The sequence below is a fragment of the Ochotona princeps genome, chromosome 4, assembly GCF_030435755.1.
Source record: "Ochotona princeps isolate mOchPri1 chromosome 4, mOchPri1.hap1, whole genome shotgun sequence".
In the NCBI taxonomy this organism is placed as follows: Eukaryota; Metazoa; Chordata; class Mammalia; order Lagomorpha; family Ochotonidae; genus Ochotona; species Ochotona princeps.
Genome location: NC_080835.1, coordinates 110,463,607 through 110,477,786, shown reverse-complemented (window position 1 = coordinate 110,477,786; position 14,180 = coordinate 110,463,607). Strand labels below are relative to the sequence as shown.

The 14,180-nt window shown below is 39.2% G+C and overlaps 2 protein-coding genes across 3 annotated transcripts in view; one reads left to right on the top strand and one right to left on the bottom strand.

Annotated features, from left to right (window-relative positions):
• The window catches only part of ARHGAP32 (Rho GTPase activating protein 32), a 309,647-nt gene that overhangs the window by 111,656 nt on the left and 183,811 nt on the right, over positions 1-14,180 (bottom strand). For both annotated transcript variants that reach the window (XM_058664112.1, XM_058664113.1), the window contains one exon: positions 6,691-6,777. In XM_058664112.1, the coding sequence (XP_058520095.1) occupies positions 6,691-6,777 (87 nt within the window). The remainder of the gene's footprint in view (positions 1-6,690; positions 6,778-14,180) is intronic.
• Positions 1-14,180, top strand: part of KCNJ5 (potassium inwardly rectifying channel subfamily J member 5) — a 253,758-nt gene that overhangs the window by 201,749 nt on the left and 37,829 nt on the right. The window lies entirely within an intron of this gene.

The window sequence follows — 14,180 nt, the reverse complement described above, 5'->3', positions numbered from 1 at the left end:
CCACATAGGCCCCAGTTCATGTCCCAACTGCTCCACTTTCCATCTATCTCCCCGCTTATGGACTCAGAAAACAGCAGAGGATGGCTCAAGTCCCAGTGCCATTGTGCCCAAATGGAAGACCTAGAGGAAGTTCCTGGCTCTAGATTAACTCAGCTCCATCCAGTTGTGTCATTTGGGGAGTGAAACAGCAGATGGAAGATCTGGCTTTTATTAACTTCTCTCTCTGGAAGTTTGCCTTTAAGGTAAAAATAAATCTTTGAAACAGCAATAAAAAATTTAAAAAGTAAATAGATTCATAACAAAAAGGTTCAGAAGATCAGAAAAATTAGTAATATTTTAAAAAAGGGAAGAAAAGCAGTCATTTCCTACTTCTAGGCTAAAAGAACAACAGTTTAAAAAAAGGACTTTATTCTTTTATTAAAGTAACAATATCAAGTATGTTATCAAACAGAAATTAGTTCATGAATAGATTCTGTTTAATGTGCTCTTATCTGAAGACCAAACAATCTCTTCAATTTGCTCTAGATTGAAAATCCAAGGAGATGCAGAAAAGCCGGAAGTCAGGAAGCTAACGTCTTAATAAACCCTGCTACTAACACACAATGTGGCTTAGGACTGCCACTTCAGTAAAGTGAGTCTTGGTTTTCTCATTTGCATAATTAGAGGGTTTCCTTATGAGTCTTTCAAGATTTTTTAAAAAATCATTGTAATTTAATATGACTTACAGTGGTATATGCCAAAAGGTTAGTCATGGGCATCCATTAACCATTACTTACAGTGAAACAGAGTATGTGCAGTGGCATTATTACAATGCAGTAAATTACTACCGTGGTGTAAAAATAATGTACCAAGTGATCTGAAATATTTTAAGCAGCCTAACAAGATATTAACAATTAGAAAATAACCTACCTAAGCCACTTAATACACAGAAGCACAATCCAATAACAAGCATCTTAACAAATGCTACCAAAACATCATGTGTGCCTTTTGAAAATACGTTAAAAGTGCTGGAGTCCATGAAGTGGATGTGGATGACCCAAAGGTGTGAAGAGAACAGCTCCCCTGCTGGCAAGGCCCAGAGGAGCTTCCTACTGCAAGGCAAGGTCTCTCCGACCACCTCAAGGCAATTCTAACCCTCTGTGCATAGACACCCCACCACCCCACTGAGAATTCTGTAATCTATTGAGGCATTGCTGTTTGCTCCTGTGGAGTTGGCTTTTACAATCAATGTGAGCTTGGGAGCTGATGTTGCTGATAACTTGGCAAAAGAGCCTTTAACAATCCATGTTGTCTAGACTGCCCCCATTGACCATATGATGGCTGGAAGAGTTCGAGAATGTTTACACTAACATTGTAAAACATGCTAATCCAGGATTGTTAAGTCCATGGGTGCACTGGGAATCTGTTTAGGGTTTTTTTCCTTGATCTTTAGGTTTTTCCTTCTGTGATGCCTTTCCCCCTTTAACTGATTTAAGACTAAGTTGCAGAATGAGGATTGTAGTAGGAATGCGTTTCTGATTGATATATGCTGTCTATTGAGAACTTCCTGACTGCAGGGTCAGGATGGATAGCCTGTTGCCTTAAGGTTAAACAAATGGCAGAATTATCTTTAGAAACACCCACTTGACCATGATATAAAAAGTCTTTGCGAGAGTTTGTGATGGCTTCTGTATAAATACAGGAGACAGCATTTCTTGCATTATGATCATGAAATTGTAGTGGTCCATCTTTTCTCTTTACGCCAACTCCACACACCCTTCCCGAGCTCCAAACTCAATTGGAGCTGGCCTCCGGCAGCACAAAAACCAACATTTGGTATAGAAAGTAAACCATGTTGCCTGCATTGCTGGCATCCAATATGTGTGCCCATTCCACTCCAATCTGCTCCACTTCTAATCCAGGTCCCTACTAATGTTCTTGGAAAAACAATGGATGGGCCTGTTTCCCATGCGGGAACCTGCAAGAAGCCCTAGGCACAGCTTGACCCAGCCCTCACCACTGTAGTCATCTGGGAAGTATAAAAGGGGAGAGAAGATCTTTTCCTCTTTGTCTTTCCCTATATATATATTTTTTCCCATTTAAAAATTATCATTTTTTGATACAATAGGCTCTGGGAATTCTCTTACTTCCTCCCCAAGTTCTTTCCCTCCAAATAATTTCTCCTATATTGCTACTATTGTTTACTTCCTCATAAACAGTCATAAGTCCATCATTGTGGGCATGCACAATGGTAGAGTCCAGCATCCCATTGTCAAGATACAGTGAACAATTTCACTGGCAGTCCATCTTTAGTCTGGAAGTAGAGATGCTTACTACATTGTATCCTCACATCTGGGCATGATAGCCTCCATTACACAGTTATTATACATTCCCTTAAATGAAAAGCCACAATACAAAATCAACAGGAAGAAAAATAGAAATTTAGGACGCCATTAAGTTAAATAACATGCTACTGAATGACTAATGTGTTGCTGAAGAAATGAAAAAAAAAAAAAAAAAAAAAGAACCTATTTGAAGCAAATGATGCTACTGTATGACCTATGAGTTAGTGAAGAATTTATAAGGGAAAAATGTTTTTGAAGAAATGAAAATAAAAACAAAAACATAAAAATCCATGAGATATAGTTTCCACTGATCTTTGTTGGTGAGATGTGCCTCCTGTAGATTCCTTTAAATACATGAGTTTTATTTTTTAATCCAGTCTACCTATCTACAACGTGTGATTGATGGGTTTAATCCATTAACATTCAGGTTTAATACAAATAGACGGTAATTTGGTCCTGTCAATTTAACAGTGGGCTGTTCATTCTTTGATTTAGTCTTCTGTTGTTATTTTACTGAGATGTTACTCACATTTGTCTTTGGCTTTGGTAGGTACTATTCTTTTTCTCTGCCAAGAGAACATCTTGAAGTATTATTTGTAGGGCATGCCTGGAAGTGGCATCTTCTTTGAGCTTTTTTTTTTTGCTTTGGAAGAATTTTATTTCATTTTCAATGACAAAGGAAAGCTTTGCTGGGTGTATTATTCTGGTCCAATAATTTCTTCCTCTTAGAATCTGGAATATGTTGCTCCATTCTCTTCTGGCCTGTAGTTTCCTCTGACAGATAAGCTGTGAGTCTTCTTGCCATTTCTCTATGTTAATTGATTTTTTTTCAGGTGCACATTTAAGGATCTTTTGTTTATGTCTGATTGAGGAGAGCTTGATTATCAGGCATCACGGTGAAAATAGCTTTTGGTCAAATATGCTGGGAGTTCTGTGCCAATCCTGGATGCTGTTTCCCAATTCTTTCTCCATACTGGGGAAGATACCAGGTGTTGTAAATAATCAGGTTATTGTTGGTGCTGATCTTGCCATAACCTGCTGGCTGTTAGGTCTGAGGGCCACACAGACCTATTTTGACCCATAGGATGCCAAAGTCAGTATTATTTTCCTGTGGAACCAGTGCAATGCACTGAGCTAGACATGAGTATGCTCCCAGCTCAGCACATGTGCAGCTCACTGTTGTCCCTGCAGTCTCACAGCCTTTGCCACATTATATAAATGGCACCTGGTTTGTCACTTGGGGAGTTTTGGATCTGTTGCCTGTTAGGTCTGGGGAAAACCTGGACCTATTTTGGGTGGAACCTGTAGTTTACATCGGTGCGATGCACTAAGCCAGAAATGAGTTTGCACCAAGCTCAGTACATGCACAGGCCAGTCCCCAAAGCCTTTGCTTTCCTACATGAAATGGTGCTTGATTTGGCTCTTCTGAGGGTCTAGGCTGTGAGATCCACCCTGTTTGCACACTGCCTGGTTGGGATCTGCTGCTCTGTCTCTATTTGCGGTCAAATCAAAGAAATCAACAGGATGGGTAGTTCTTTTTCTGGGTTTACCTCCTAAGTTCCTGGTGAATTCCCCTTCCCACCTGGCTGCTGGTGGAGCTCTGGCTACCACTGCAGTTCATTTCTCATTGTTCACTGACTGCCACTGGGGTATCTGGTCTCTGCAACACCACAACATTATCTCACTGCCTTCCCACGTCCATCCGTCTCTAGCTGTCCCTCTGCCATCAGCCTGTACTCTCCTATTTCCTGGAATGTGGCCTCTGCTTTACCTGGGCTGATAGTTCTCCATCTATTTAAATGTGTCCTTACTCTATGCGCCATCTTGATTCTCCTCCTTACATATTTTTTTTTAAAGATTTATTTTTATTACAAAGTCAGATATACATAGAGGAGGAGAGAAAGAGAGGAAGATCTTCCGTTCCATGATTCACTCCCCAACTGGCCGCAACGGCCGGTGCTGTGCCAATCCGAAGCCAGGAGACAGGAACCTCCTCCAGGTTGCCCATGTAGGTGCAGGGTCCCAAGGCTCTGGGCTGTCCTTGACTGCCTTCCCAGGCCTCAAGCAGGAAGCTGGATGGGAAGTGGAGCTGCCGGGATTAGAACCGGTGCCCATATGGGATCCCGGGCGTGATCAAGGAAAGGACTTTAGCTGCTAGGCCACCTTGCTGGGCCCACTCCCTATATATTTTTAAATATGACTTTTGAGTAAATAAGTCTTTAAAGTAAGTAAATATTTAAAAATAGCGCAGATAGTTTTGGCATTATATTTTGCTCATGTAAATGAAAATATTAGCATTCCTGGAACACATATAAATTAATGATGTGAAAAAGTGATGATAAAATGATTTATGTTGTAGAGGGACTAATCAATTCATTATTGACAAACCAACTGTGTTGTCTAGATAGACAAAATACCTTTGTACTCATTTATTGATAACAGTTTATCTAAGGCATTCTTGATTTCACCTGACACAGGCACTTCCTCTGAATAGTACATGAAGCACAGTAACTTAAAGCTGCCTATTTCTACTTCCTAAAAGAAACTGGAATAGCAATAACACATATAAATAGTATGCATAGAAACAAACGAATGCTCTAGGACTTTCATCATCTTATGTACATGTAAGTAGAACCTGACTTCCTCTCCTATATTCTGACACCTAAAACTAACAGCCCTTAACTAGGCAACATTTCCTTTTGCACCACCTGACCTGAGAAAGCAAGAATTCCCTGTATGAAATAAGTATTAGGACTTAACAGAACATTTAATCTTCACTTCATGTACAGGATATTGTTGGAGAAAAAAAAACCCATAAATGTATCAAGTCTTACTTTCTCTCAAAGAAATGAAAAATTTTGTACCAAAAAAAAGCTTTTTCCAAAAATATTTGTTTTACAATGACTAATTCTCCAGAAAACTCTAAGATTGTAGAATAAATGGATAAAAAAAACCACATTAGGTATTTACATGATGGAAGATATAATGCCACAAATAACATATTTTAAAGTCTCATTAGGAACAAATAATATTACCGTCAAAAAAGTTCTAATCAAGAAGCTTCAAAAACACACCCTTCCTATTATTCTAACAAAGAAAAACTTACTTCTTTGCTTAGAAAATATAAGCATTTCAGGCAGGAAAAAACTGAGTTCATCGTCTTCACGGCACATGATCAACTGTTGATTCATTTAATGATTACTGAATTTTACTAAGTTGGTCACTTCATCTCTGAGTATGTATGAAAATGTTAACATGACCAGGAGAAAAATGTGTTATTACAGTTATTATTATTATTTACGGTGAAGTGTCCAAATTCTGAAGGAAGATGCTTCAAAAAGTTCATTTAAAAGGAACAAAAAATGCTTGTTCTGGTGCAATAATTTCTGAAGAAGAATATAAGAGGTCTTTACAAAACTAATGAAATATTTTTCAAAAATATTTTTTAAATTTATTTATTTACTTCCTTGTTTATTTTTATTGGAAAGGCAGATTTGCAGAAAGGGAGACAGAGCAGAATGTCTTCTGCCCACTGGTTCTCTCCCCAAGTGGCCAGAGCTGAGCCAATCTGAAGCCAGGAACTAGCAAACTCTCTGGGTCTCCCACATGGGTGCAGGAAAAAAGAAACATATGAAACGAGATCTTCTTTCTGTAGTAACAAGGTTGGGCCAGTCCAAAGTCAGAGTCCAACTCAACCTAGATTCTCTCAAAGACAGAAGGAATCCAAGCACTCCAGTCATCATCTGAACCTCCCCAGAATGCATGCCAGCAGGAAGCTGGATCAGGACACAACCAGACACTTCGAAATGTGGGTGTCCTAGACAACAATTTAACTACTATGTCAAACACTGTCCCCATTTGCTTTTCTATCTGTAAATTTTTATTTACTTAAACAGCAGAGTCACACATAAGAGGAGGAGATTGAGAGAAAGGTATGTTCAATACTTTGGGCATTTCCAAATGGCTAAAACAACCTAGCTTAGCTTGGGGCAGGTCAGAACCAGAAGCCATAAGAACTTCATCTGGGACTCTCATGTGGCTGGCAGGTAACCAAAGTATTTGAGGAACCATGTGTTGCTTTCCCTGATGCATTAGCATGAAGCTAGACAGGAAGCAGAACAGCCACATCTCCAAGCAGCACTGCAACAGGAAACACATGTCAAGCAGCAGTTTAACCCACTACAACATAACCACTGCCACTCCCATTTTTTGTAAGAATTATCCATAGCTTAACGTAATTTAGATATTATGTAAGTTTAAGTGGTTTATAGTGCTTTAAAATGTGAAAAACATGGTATAAAAAGGAAATTAATAATTCAAAATAATTCTTATAGACTTTAAGTGAAACAGGGAACAAAAAAATTACCTGACAAGCAATCTGCACGAGGTAGACCAGCTCTTTAGATTCACAGCCGTTTTTCATTACTTCATTCTGTTCTTCTGAAAGTGAAAGCTGTAGTACAGAAGAATAGGAAAGTCATGATTAGTAAACCAGCTTTAAGAATACCTTAATCCTTGCATCAATTTAATCTAAGACATGATTAAAATCAGAACTCCAATGCTAATCAATGCAGACAGAATAATTCAGAATTCTAAGACTCCAATTCCAGGAGCCGTTTTGTAGCTTGCATAAACTGTGTGAAATCAATGAAGAAAGCACATCTACTATGGTATAGCTTCACTTACTTTTTAAACAATGTAAAATGAAATTAAAGAATTAAGCTGAGCAGCAAGACAGTAGGACTTAACATCTTCAAAGAGCCCAGACTACTACAGAGACTGCAATTGTCAAGTTTGGGACTACAGACATGTTTCATCCCAGATATGGACTACACACTCCATTTTATCTTATTTTCATGTTTAAAACATCAGTGAACATGTAGAAGGTAAGTTTTCATGTGAAAAATATTTATTTTTGGCTTCTATTAAAAGCTGAAGGAATTAGGGTCATTGAGACCTACATACTCTAAAAAAGAGCTTGCTAGCTACTGACCATCAGTCAGAAGTGCATGTGCGTGATTATTGGTTGTGTGCACCAAGTCCCTCCCTCTGACAGCAGACAAGTGGCACCAGTGAATAGAGACTTGAAAGCAGATAGTGCAGTGGAGCTCGCCACAGAAACAGAAGGCCTCACTGGGCTCGTGGACTATGCTGTCAACTCCTCTGTGTCCCTGAGGTGCTTGAAGCCTACGATGCAGCTGAGTTCTGTGGGGGTGGCTTCTCGGGCCTTTGGGTTCCTACAACAAACAGTCACAGATGGAATGACTCCTAATAAAGGTGTATTTGCTTCTCACAATTCTGAATGCCCAAAAATACAATGCCAGCGTGATCATCTCTTGGCTAGGGTTTTCTGCTGAGTTACAGATGACTGACTTCTCACTGTTTCCTCAATGGCTGAAGGACAGCACACTGGTTCTTGGTCTTGTGTCTCGAAGGTCAGGACTCCCATTACTGAGGGTTCTCCCATAGCCATTTCTCAAATACTCCTTCCACTAGCACCATTGTATTGTGGGTGACTTTCAGTTCTTGAAAATGGTCTTCATTATGTGCCACCATGATTTAGTTGAACAGGGAGGATTTTCCCTGTGATACAAGCCTGCAGTTTTCAGGAATATTGCAATGGCTGTTGATGCCAAGCAGTCCAGTTTGAGGACCAACATCGGAAAAATGCTTACACTCAACATGTATTGTGTTATTCTAAATCAGCTTTACCAGAAATACAGCTAATATTTTGACTCTTTTTTTTTAAATTGGTTGTTTGTAGGGAAAGGGGGTAGAATTTATCAAGGAGCTTAAATATGCATAGTACAAAAACAGATCATGTATCTCCATGTCCAGACTTAAGATGATATGCTTATTCCAGGGATACTAAAAAGATGAAAAAAGAGCATGCCACAGAACTATTAGCCTTCATTTTTTGTTAGCATCCAGGCTAAATGTTACCTTTCACACACCCCATTGTGCTTTTATTCACGTATGTTACCATATTTGCACCATTTGTGAATTTGCAAATAATGTTCCAAATATGACAATATTGAGTTAAAAGTGTCAATAACTGCCTATGCTATATCAACCTGTCTCTTCTCTGGAAAATCAATATAAATTTATTCAAACCTATAAGCAATATGAAGATCCATAAACCTATGAATACAAGAAATCTGTTATTTTTATATTGATAAAAAATCTAATAAGATACACAGAAAGTACCCTGTGTTCAGTAAACACTGAATAAATACAGCAAATAATGAACAAATATTATAACTAAAAGTTGTTGAAAGTATATTCTCTATTCAGGAAATCAATGCCATTTTGTGTGTTCTTTATAGAAACCATCAGATATTAAGCATAAGTTCACAACATAAAAAGCCACCTACAAAATGATAATTTTGCACTTCTAAATGTTATTAATACAGAGAACAAATTTTGTGTATTGTGTATGTGCAGCTCCATCAAGACAACATTCCCCTCATGCCTCTTCTCCCTGCAGAACCCTCACTCACTAGCCTCACTTCATCAGTTTTTGCAAAGACATAATTTTAATCCATTCTATAGGCTTAATTAGCCACTACCCATAATATTCAATAAAAACTAAGATCACAATTATACTTGAGTAGAAACATGAGCTAAAAACAACAATCAAACCAAGGTGACCATTTCATTCTTACATACTTTTTATATTCTATATTAGCTGCTGTACATCAGAGAAAACATGATATGTCTTTTTAAGACTGGCTTATTTCAATAAACATAATGGTTAGAAGCATTAGATATCATGGAAACACAAATAAAAATCTCTAGGAGATTTCAACTCACACCAGCTGGAATGTCTATCATAGCAAAAAAATCAAAACTGGCCATTCAGAGTAAGAAGGAATAGCCCTGAGTGGAGAGACGGCGGTGAGAGTAGAGTGAGCGCTGCACAGAGCTGGAGGACAGTCACTGCCTGAGGTAAGCGGAGCTCAGAGGAAGCTTCTGGAGAGAAGGTGGAGCTGCATGGACGAAGAAAACTGAAAGCACCAGAGGTTTCAGCCTGCAGCCCAAGAGGAAGGTGAGCAGAAACAAAACACAGGCATCCCAACACACTACCAGAAGCCTAGTGGATTTGAAGTGAACACAATAGGACATGGAGCAGGCAGACTTCTTCATGAGTCTCCCAAAGAGGTAGCATGTAGCAAAAAGCCATAGGATAAAGAACTGACCCCAACACTTGCAAAGGGAAGCAAAACTGAGTGGACTTCCTTGAGCTGCTGACTGCCTCCACTTCGAGGCAGCCACACCTGTGGGGAGTGTGCCACTGGGGAGTGAACCAGTTGAGGAAAGGGCCCAGGAAATGAAAATGGAGCTCACTCAACACCCAAGTCTGTATTCTAACCCCCTGAAAGATACCAGTACCACCTGAGAGAAGGATGCTGGAACCTAAGGGGGCAGAGACTGGATTAGGTTAAGCTAAACTGATCCTGGCTGAATAAACCAGAACCAAAAGCCAAAGGTGTTTTTTTGCACAGGTGGATATTTGGACCCTGTTGTGTGTATTCCAACACCCAGAGTGAGAGCAAATCAGGAGGTGGGCGTGAAGGTTGCCTAGGTATAAACCAAGAGCGCAAGCCACTGGCTTTGCTCCTTCCCACCTCTTTTGGGGCTTCAGCAAAATGCAATATATTAGCAGACTGGACCAAAAAACAGGACCCATCCATCACAGGGCCCATTCATTTCTTGCCTACAAAGAGATATATCTCATCACCAAGGCATATGGAAGCTGAAAATGAAAGGATGGAAAGTGATGTTTCATGCATATGAAAGAAAAAACGAGCATCCATTCTAATAACAAATGATACATAATTTAATGTGAAAGACATTGAAAGAAATGAAAATGGACAACATATAATGATAAAGGGATCTCTCCAGCAAGAAGAAATAATGATAATGAACGCACACACACCAAATGCCAGGTCACATAGCTATGTGAAACATGTACTGACCGTCCTACGGGGAAACATGGACCCCAATACAACACTGGGAGACCTCAATATCCCTACTAATATCAATGGAGAGATCGACAAGACAGAAACTCAGCAAGGAACCAACATATCTCACCAAAGTAACACGAACATAGAACCTTTCTTCCTAACAACACTGAATATAACTTTTTAAAAAAAATCTGTACATGGAACTTTCTCCAAGAGTGATAACACTGTAGGTCACAAAACATGCCTTGGCATATTTTTAACAAATCAGAATGATCCCACGCACCTCCTCATACCATCAGAGTGAAACTGGAGACCAGCAAGTCAAAATACTCCAGAAACTATGCAAACACTGGGAAGCTGAACAACATGCTAATGAATGATAAATGGACTAGAGAAGAAATTTTTAAAAAATTTGAAACAAGGGCCCGGCGGCGTGGCCTAGCAGCTAAAGTCCTCGCCTTAAAAGCCCCGGGATCCCATATGGGCGCCGGTTCTAATCCCGGCAGCTCAACTTCCCATCTAGCTCCCTGCTTGTGGCCTGGGAAAGCAGTCGAGGACAGCCCAAAGCCTTGGGACCCTGCACCCGTGTGGGAGACCCGGAAGAGGTTCCCGGCTTCGGATTGGCGCGCACCGGCCCGTTGCGTTCACTTGGGGAGTGAATCATCGGATGGAAGATCTTCCTCTCTGTCTCTCCTCCTCTCTGTATATCTGACTTTGTGATAAAACAAAAATAAATCTTTAAAAAAAATTTTGAAACAAATGAAGCTCTCCATACAACACACCAAGACCTGTGAGATGCCTTCAAAGCAGTGTTAGGAGGAAAATGTGTTGCGATTTGTGTCTATGTCAGAAAAACAAGACAGCACCAAGTAAATGAGTTAAACATACATCTGAAGGAGTTAGAAAAACAGCATATAGGGGAACAAGTCAGATTCACTGCTGACTTCTCAGAGGAAACCCTTCAGACAAGAGAATGGAGTGATATACTCTAGATCCTAGAACAAAACAATGTCAACCCAGAATAACACACCAAAGCAAAATAACCCCATGATCAACAACAACAAAAAATAATCAAAATAAAGGAAGACCAAAAGAACAATACACGAAATCAATGAATCATAAAGTTGGTTATTTGAGAAAGAAAAAACAGGTTACCCTACTAGCTCAGCTCATCAAAAAAGAGAACAGAGAACAGAGGGAGAGGACACAAACCACATATCAGTAGAATCAGAGGCAAAAAGGAAACAGCAACAGATATCCTGGACATACACTACAAGCCAACAAAGCAAAAGACCTTAAAGAAATGGGTACAACTTGCCAAAACTGAAGCATTAGGAAAAAGAAAATCAAAATAAACCAATAATGAAGACAGAAATAGAATAAGTAATGAAATCCCTCTCAAAAGCAAAGCAAAACAACAAATCCAGGATCAGAAGGCTTCACTATAGTCCACGCAGAACTGACCCTAATTCTCCATAATCTATTTTAAAAAACCAAAAGGGAGGAAATCCTTTTAAGCTCCTTTATGAAACCAACATCATCACCCTATTACCAAAGCCAGAATGAGACACAACAGAGAAAGAGAACTGTAGACCAATATCCCTGATGAACACAGATGCAAAAATCCTTAACAAATACTTGCCAACAGAATCCAACAATACATCAGATGTATCATTTACTGGGACCAGGTCGGATTTATTGCAGTGGTAATCACAACAGTATAGTACTGGTATAAAAACAGAGAGGAAGATCAATAGAACTGAATAGAAACCCCAGAATACAGCCCACAATTGCACAGCCAAATAATCATCAACAAAAGAATAGAAAACAACCAAGGGAAACAAGTTGCTCTCTTCAGCAAATGTTAGGACAATCAGATAGCCTCAAGCAAAAGTAAGATACAAGACCCCCAGCTTTCAACATATTTAATGATCAAATCTAAATGCATAAAGGACCTGAATCTATACCCAGAAACCATCAAACTATTTGAATGTATAGGAAGGACTCTACATCAAACTAAAAATCTTCTGTAAAGGAAGCAAAGCAAACTGTCAAAAGGGCAAAGAGGCAATCAACAGAATGGGAGAAAATCTTTGTACAATACACAACAGATACAGGACTAATATCCAGGATATACTAAGAGCTCCAAAAACACAACAACACAACAAACAATCCTATACAGAAATGGGTGAAGAAAATGAGTAGATATTTTTTAAAGGACAATTTCAAATGGCTAACAAACATATGACAAAAAAAATGCTCAGACTTCTTGGCAATAAGGAAAATGCAAATAAAAATCACACTGAGGTTCTACCTATTTCTATTGAGACCTGCCTATATTCAGAAATTTACCAATAAACAAACTTACTTCACTGCTGGTGGATGTGTAGACCAGAGCAGCCAGTATGGAGCGTGTTCACACAGCTGATAGCTGATATATTTAATCATCCAGCAATCCCATTCCTGGGAATACATCCAAAAGTGATACCTACATATGAGAAAGCAACCTGCATTCCTACATTCACAGCAACACAATCCACTATAGCAAAGAGAGGAAACTAATCCAGATGCCCATAAAAAAGAATGGATAAAGAAATTTTTGTTCAGTTACTCTATGGAATACTATTCAGCCATTAAAAAGAATGAAATGCAACCATTTGCAACACAGTGGTCTCAAGTGGAGACCATTATGTTCAATGAAATGAGCGAAGCCCAAAAGGACAATCCCAAAAGGATATCGTGTTTTCTCCTATATGAGGCAACTTTCATCCAAACTACAAAACAAAATGTTATACAAGTAAGCAATTGCACACTGTGGTCTCATAAATGAGTGGTGTAATGGAGATTAGAGTCCAGAAAGCAAAGAAGTAATGCAATGTGTATCCCTACACCAGAATAAAAGGTGGACCCCATAAAACTGTCCAATATAACTTGACAAGAAACATTCGATTCTCTACCATTGCTTATTCCTACAGTATCATGACACACATAAACAGCAGAATGCTGGGGATCAGCGTGATGGACCAGTGGTTAAATCTTTGCCTTGCAAGTATCAGGATCCCATATGAGTGTTAGTTCATGTCCTGACTGCTCCATTCTCCATCCAACTTTCTACCTGTGGCCTGGGAAAGCAGTAAAGGATGGCCCAAAGCCTTGGAACCCTGCACCTGTATGGGAGACCTGGAAGAAACTCCTGGCTCCTGGCTTCAGTTCAGCTCAGCTCCAGCCATTGTGGCCACTTGGGGAGTGAACCAGCAGATGAAAGATCTTTATCTCTGTCCCTCCAACTCTCCATAAATCTGATATGCCTTGCCAATACATAAATTTAAAAATATTCTTTTACAAAAAAGAGCAGAACACTGGAATTGAGACTACAGTTGAAAGCATTTTATTGTTTTATTTTTCACGATACAGTTCCTTAGACCTAGGGAGTTACCCTTCTCTCCTCTTCCGCCCCCCCTCCACTGTTCTCCCCTATATTACAACCACAGTACAGTCCTTCAACAATAATCAAAAGTCCAGCATTCTTCTGCTTAAGTGTATCCTGACACTGTATATGTAGATAATACAAATATTGTCAAGATCTATTTAACATTTTCATTGACAATCCATCTTTTATTCAGAAGTAGAGGAGTATGCTGTGATGTATCTCTATTTCACAGTATACTTGCCTCCATTATACAATTCCTCTAGATAAATACGTATAAATGTTTACCTATATATTTACTGATCTTATATTTTGCATAAATGTCTTATGGTATCAGAGAGAACACATGATATTTGTCCTTTAAGGATTGACTTATTTCACTGAGTAGAATGGTCTCTAGTTGGGACCATATGGTTGCAAGCAGTAGAATTTTATTCTTTTTAATGGCTGAGTAGTATTCCA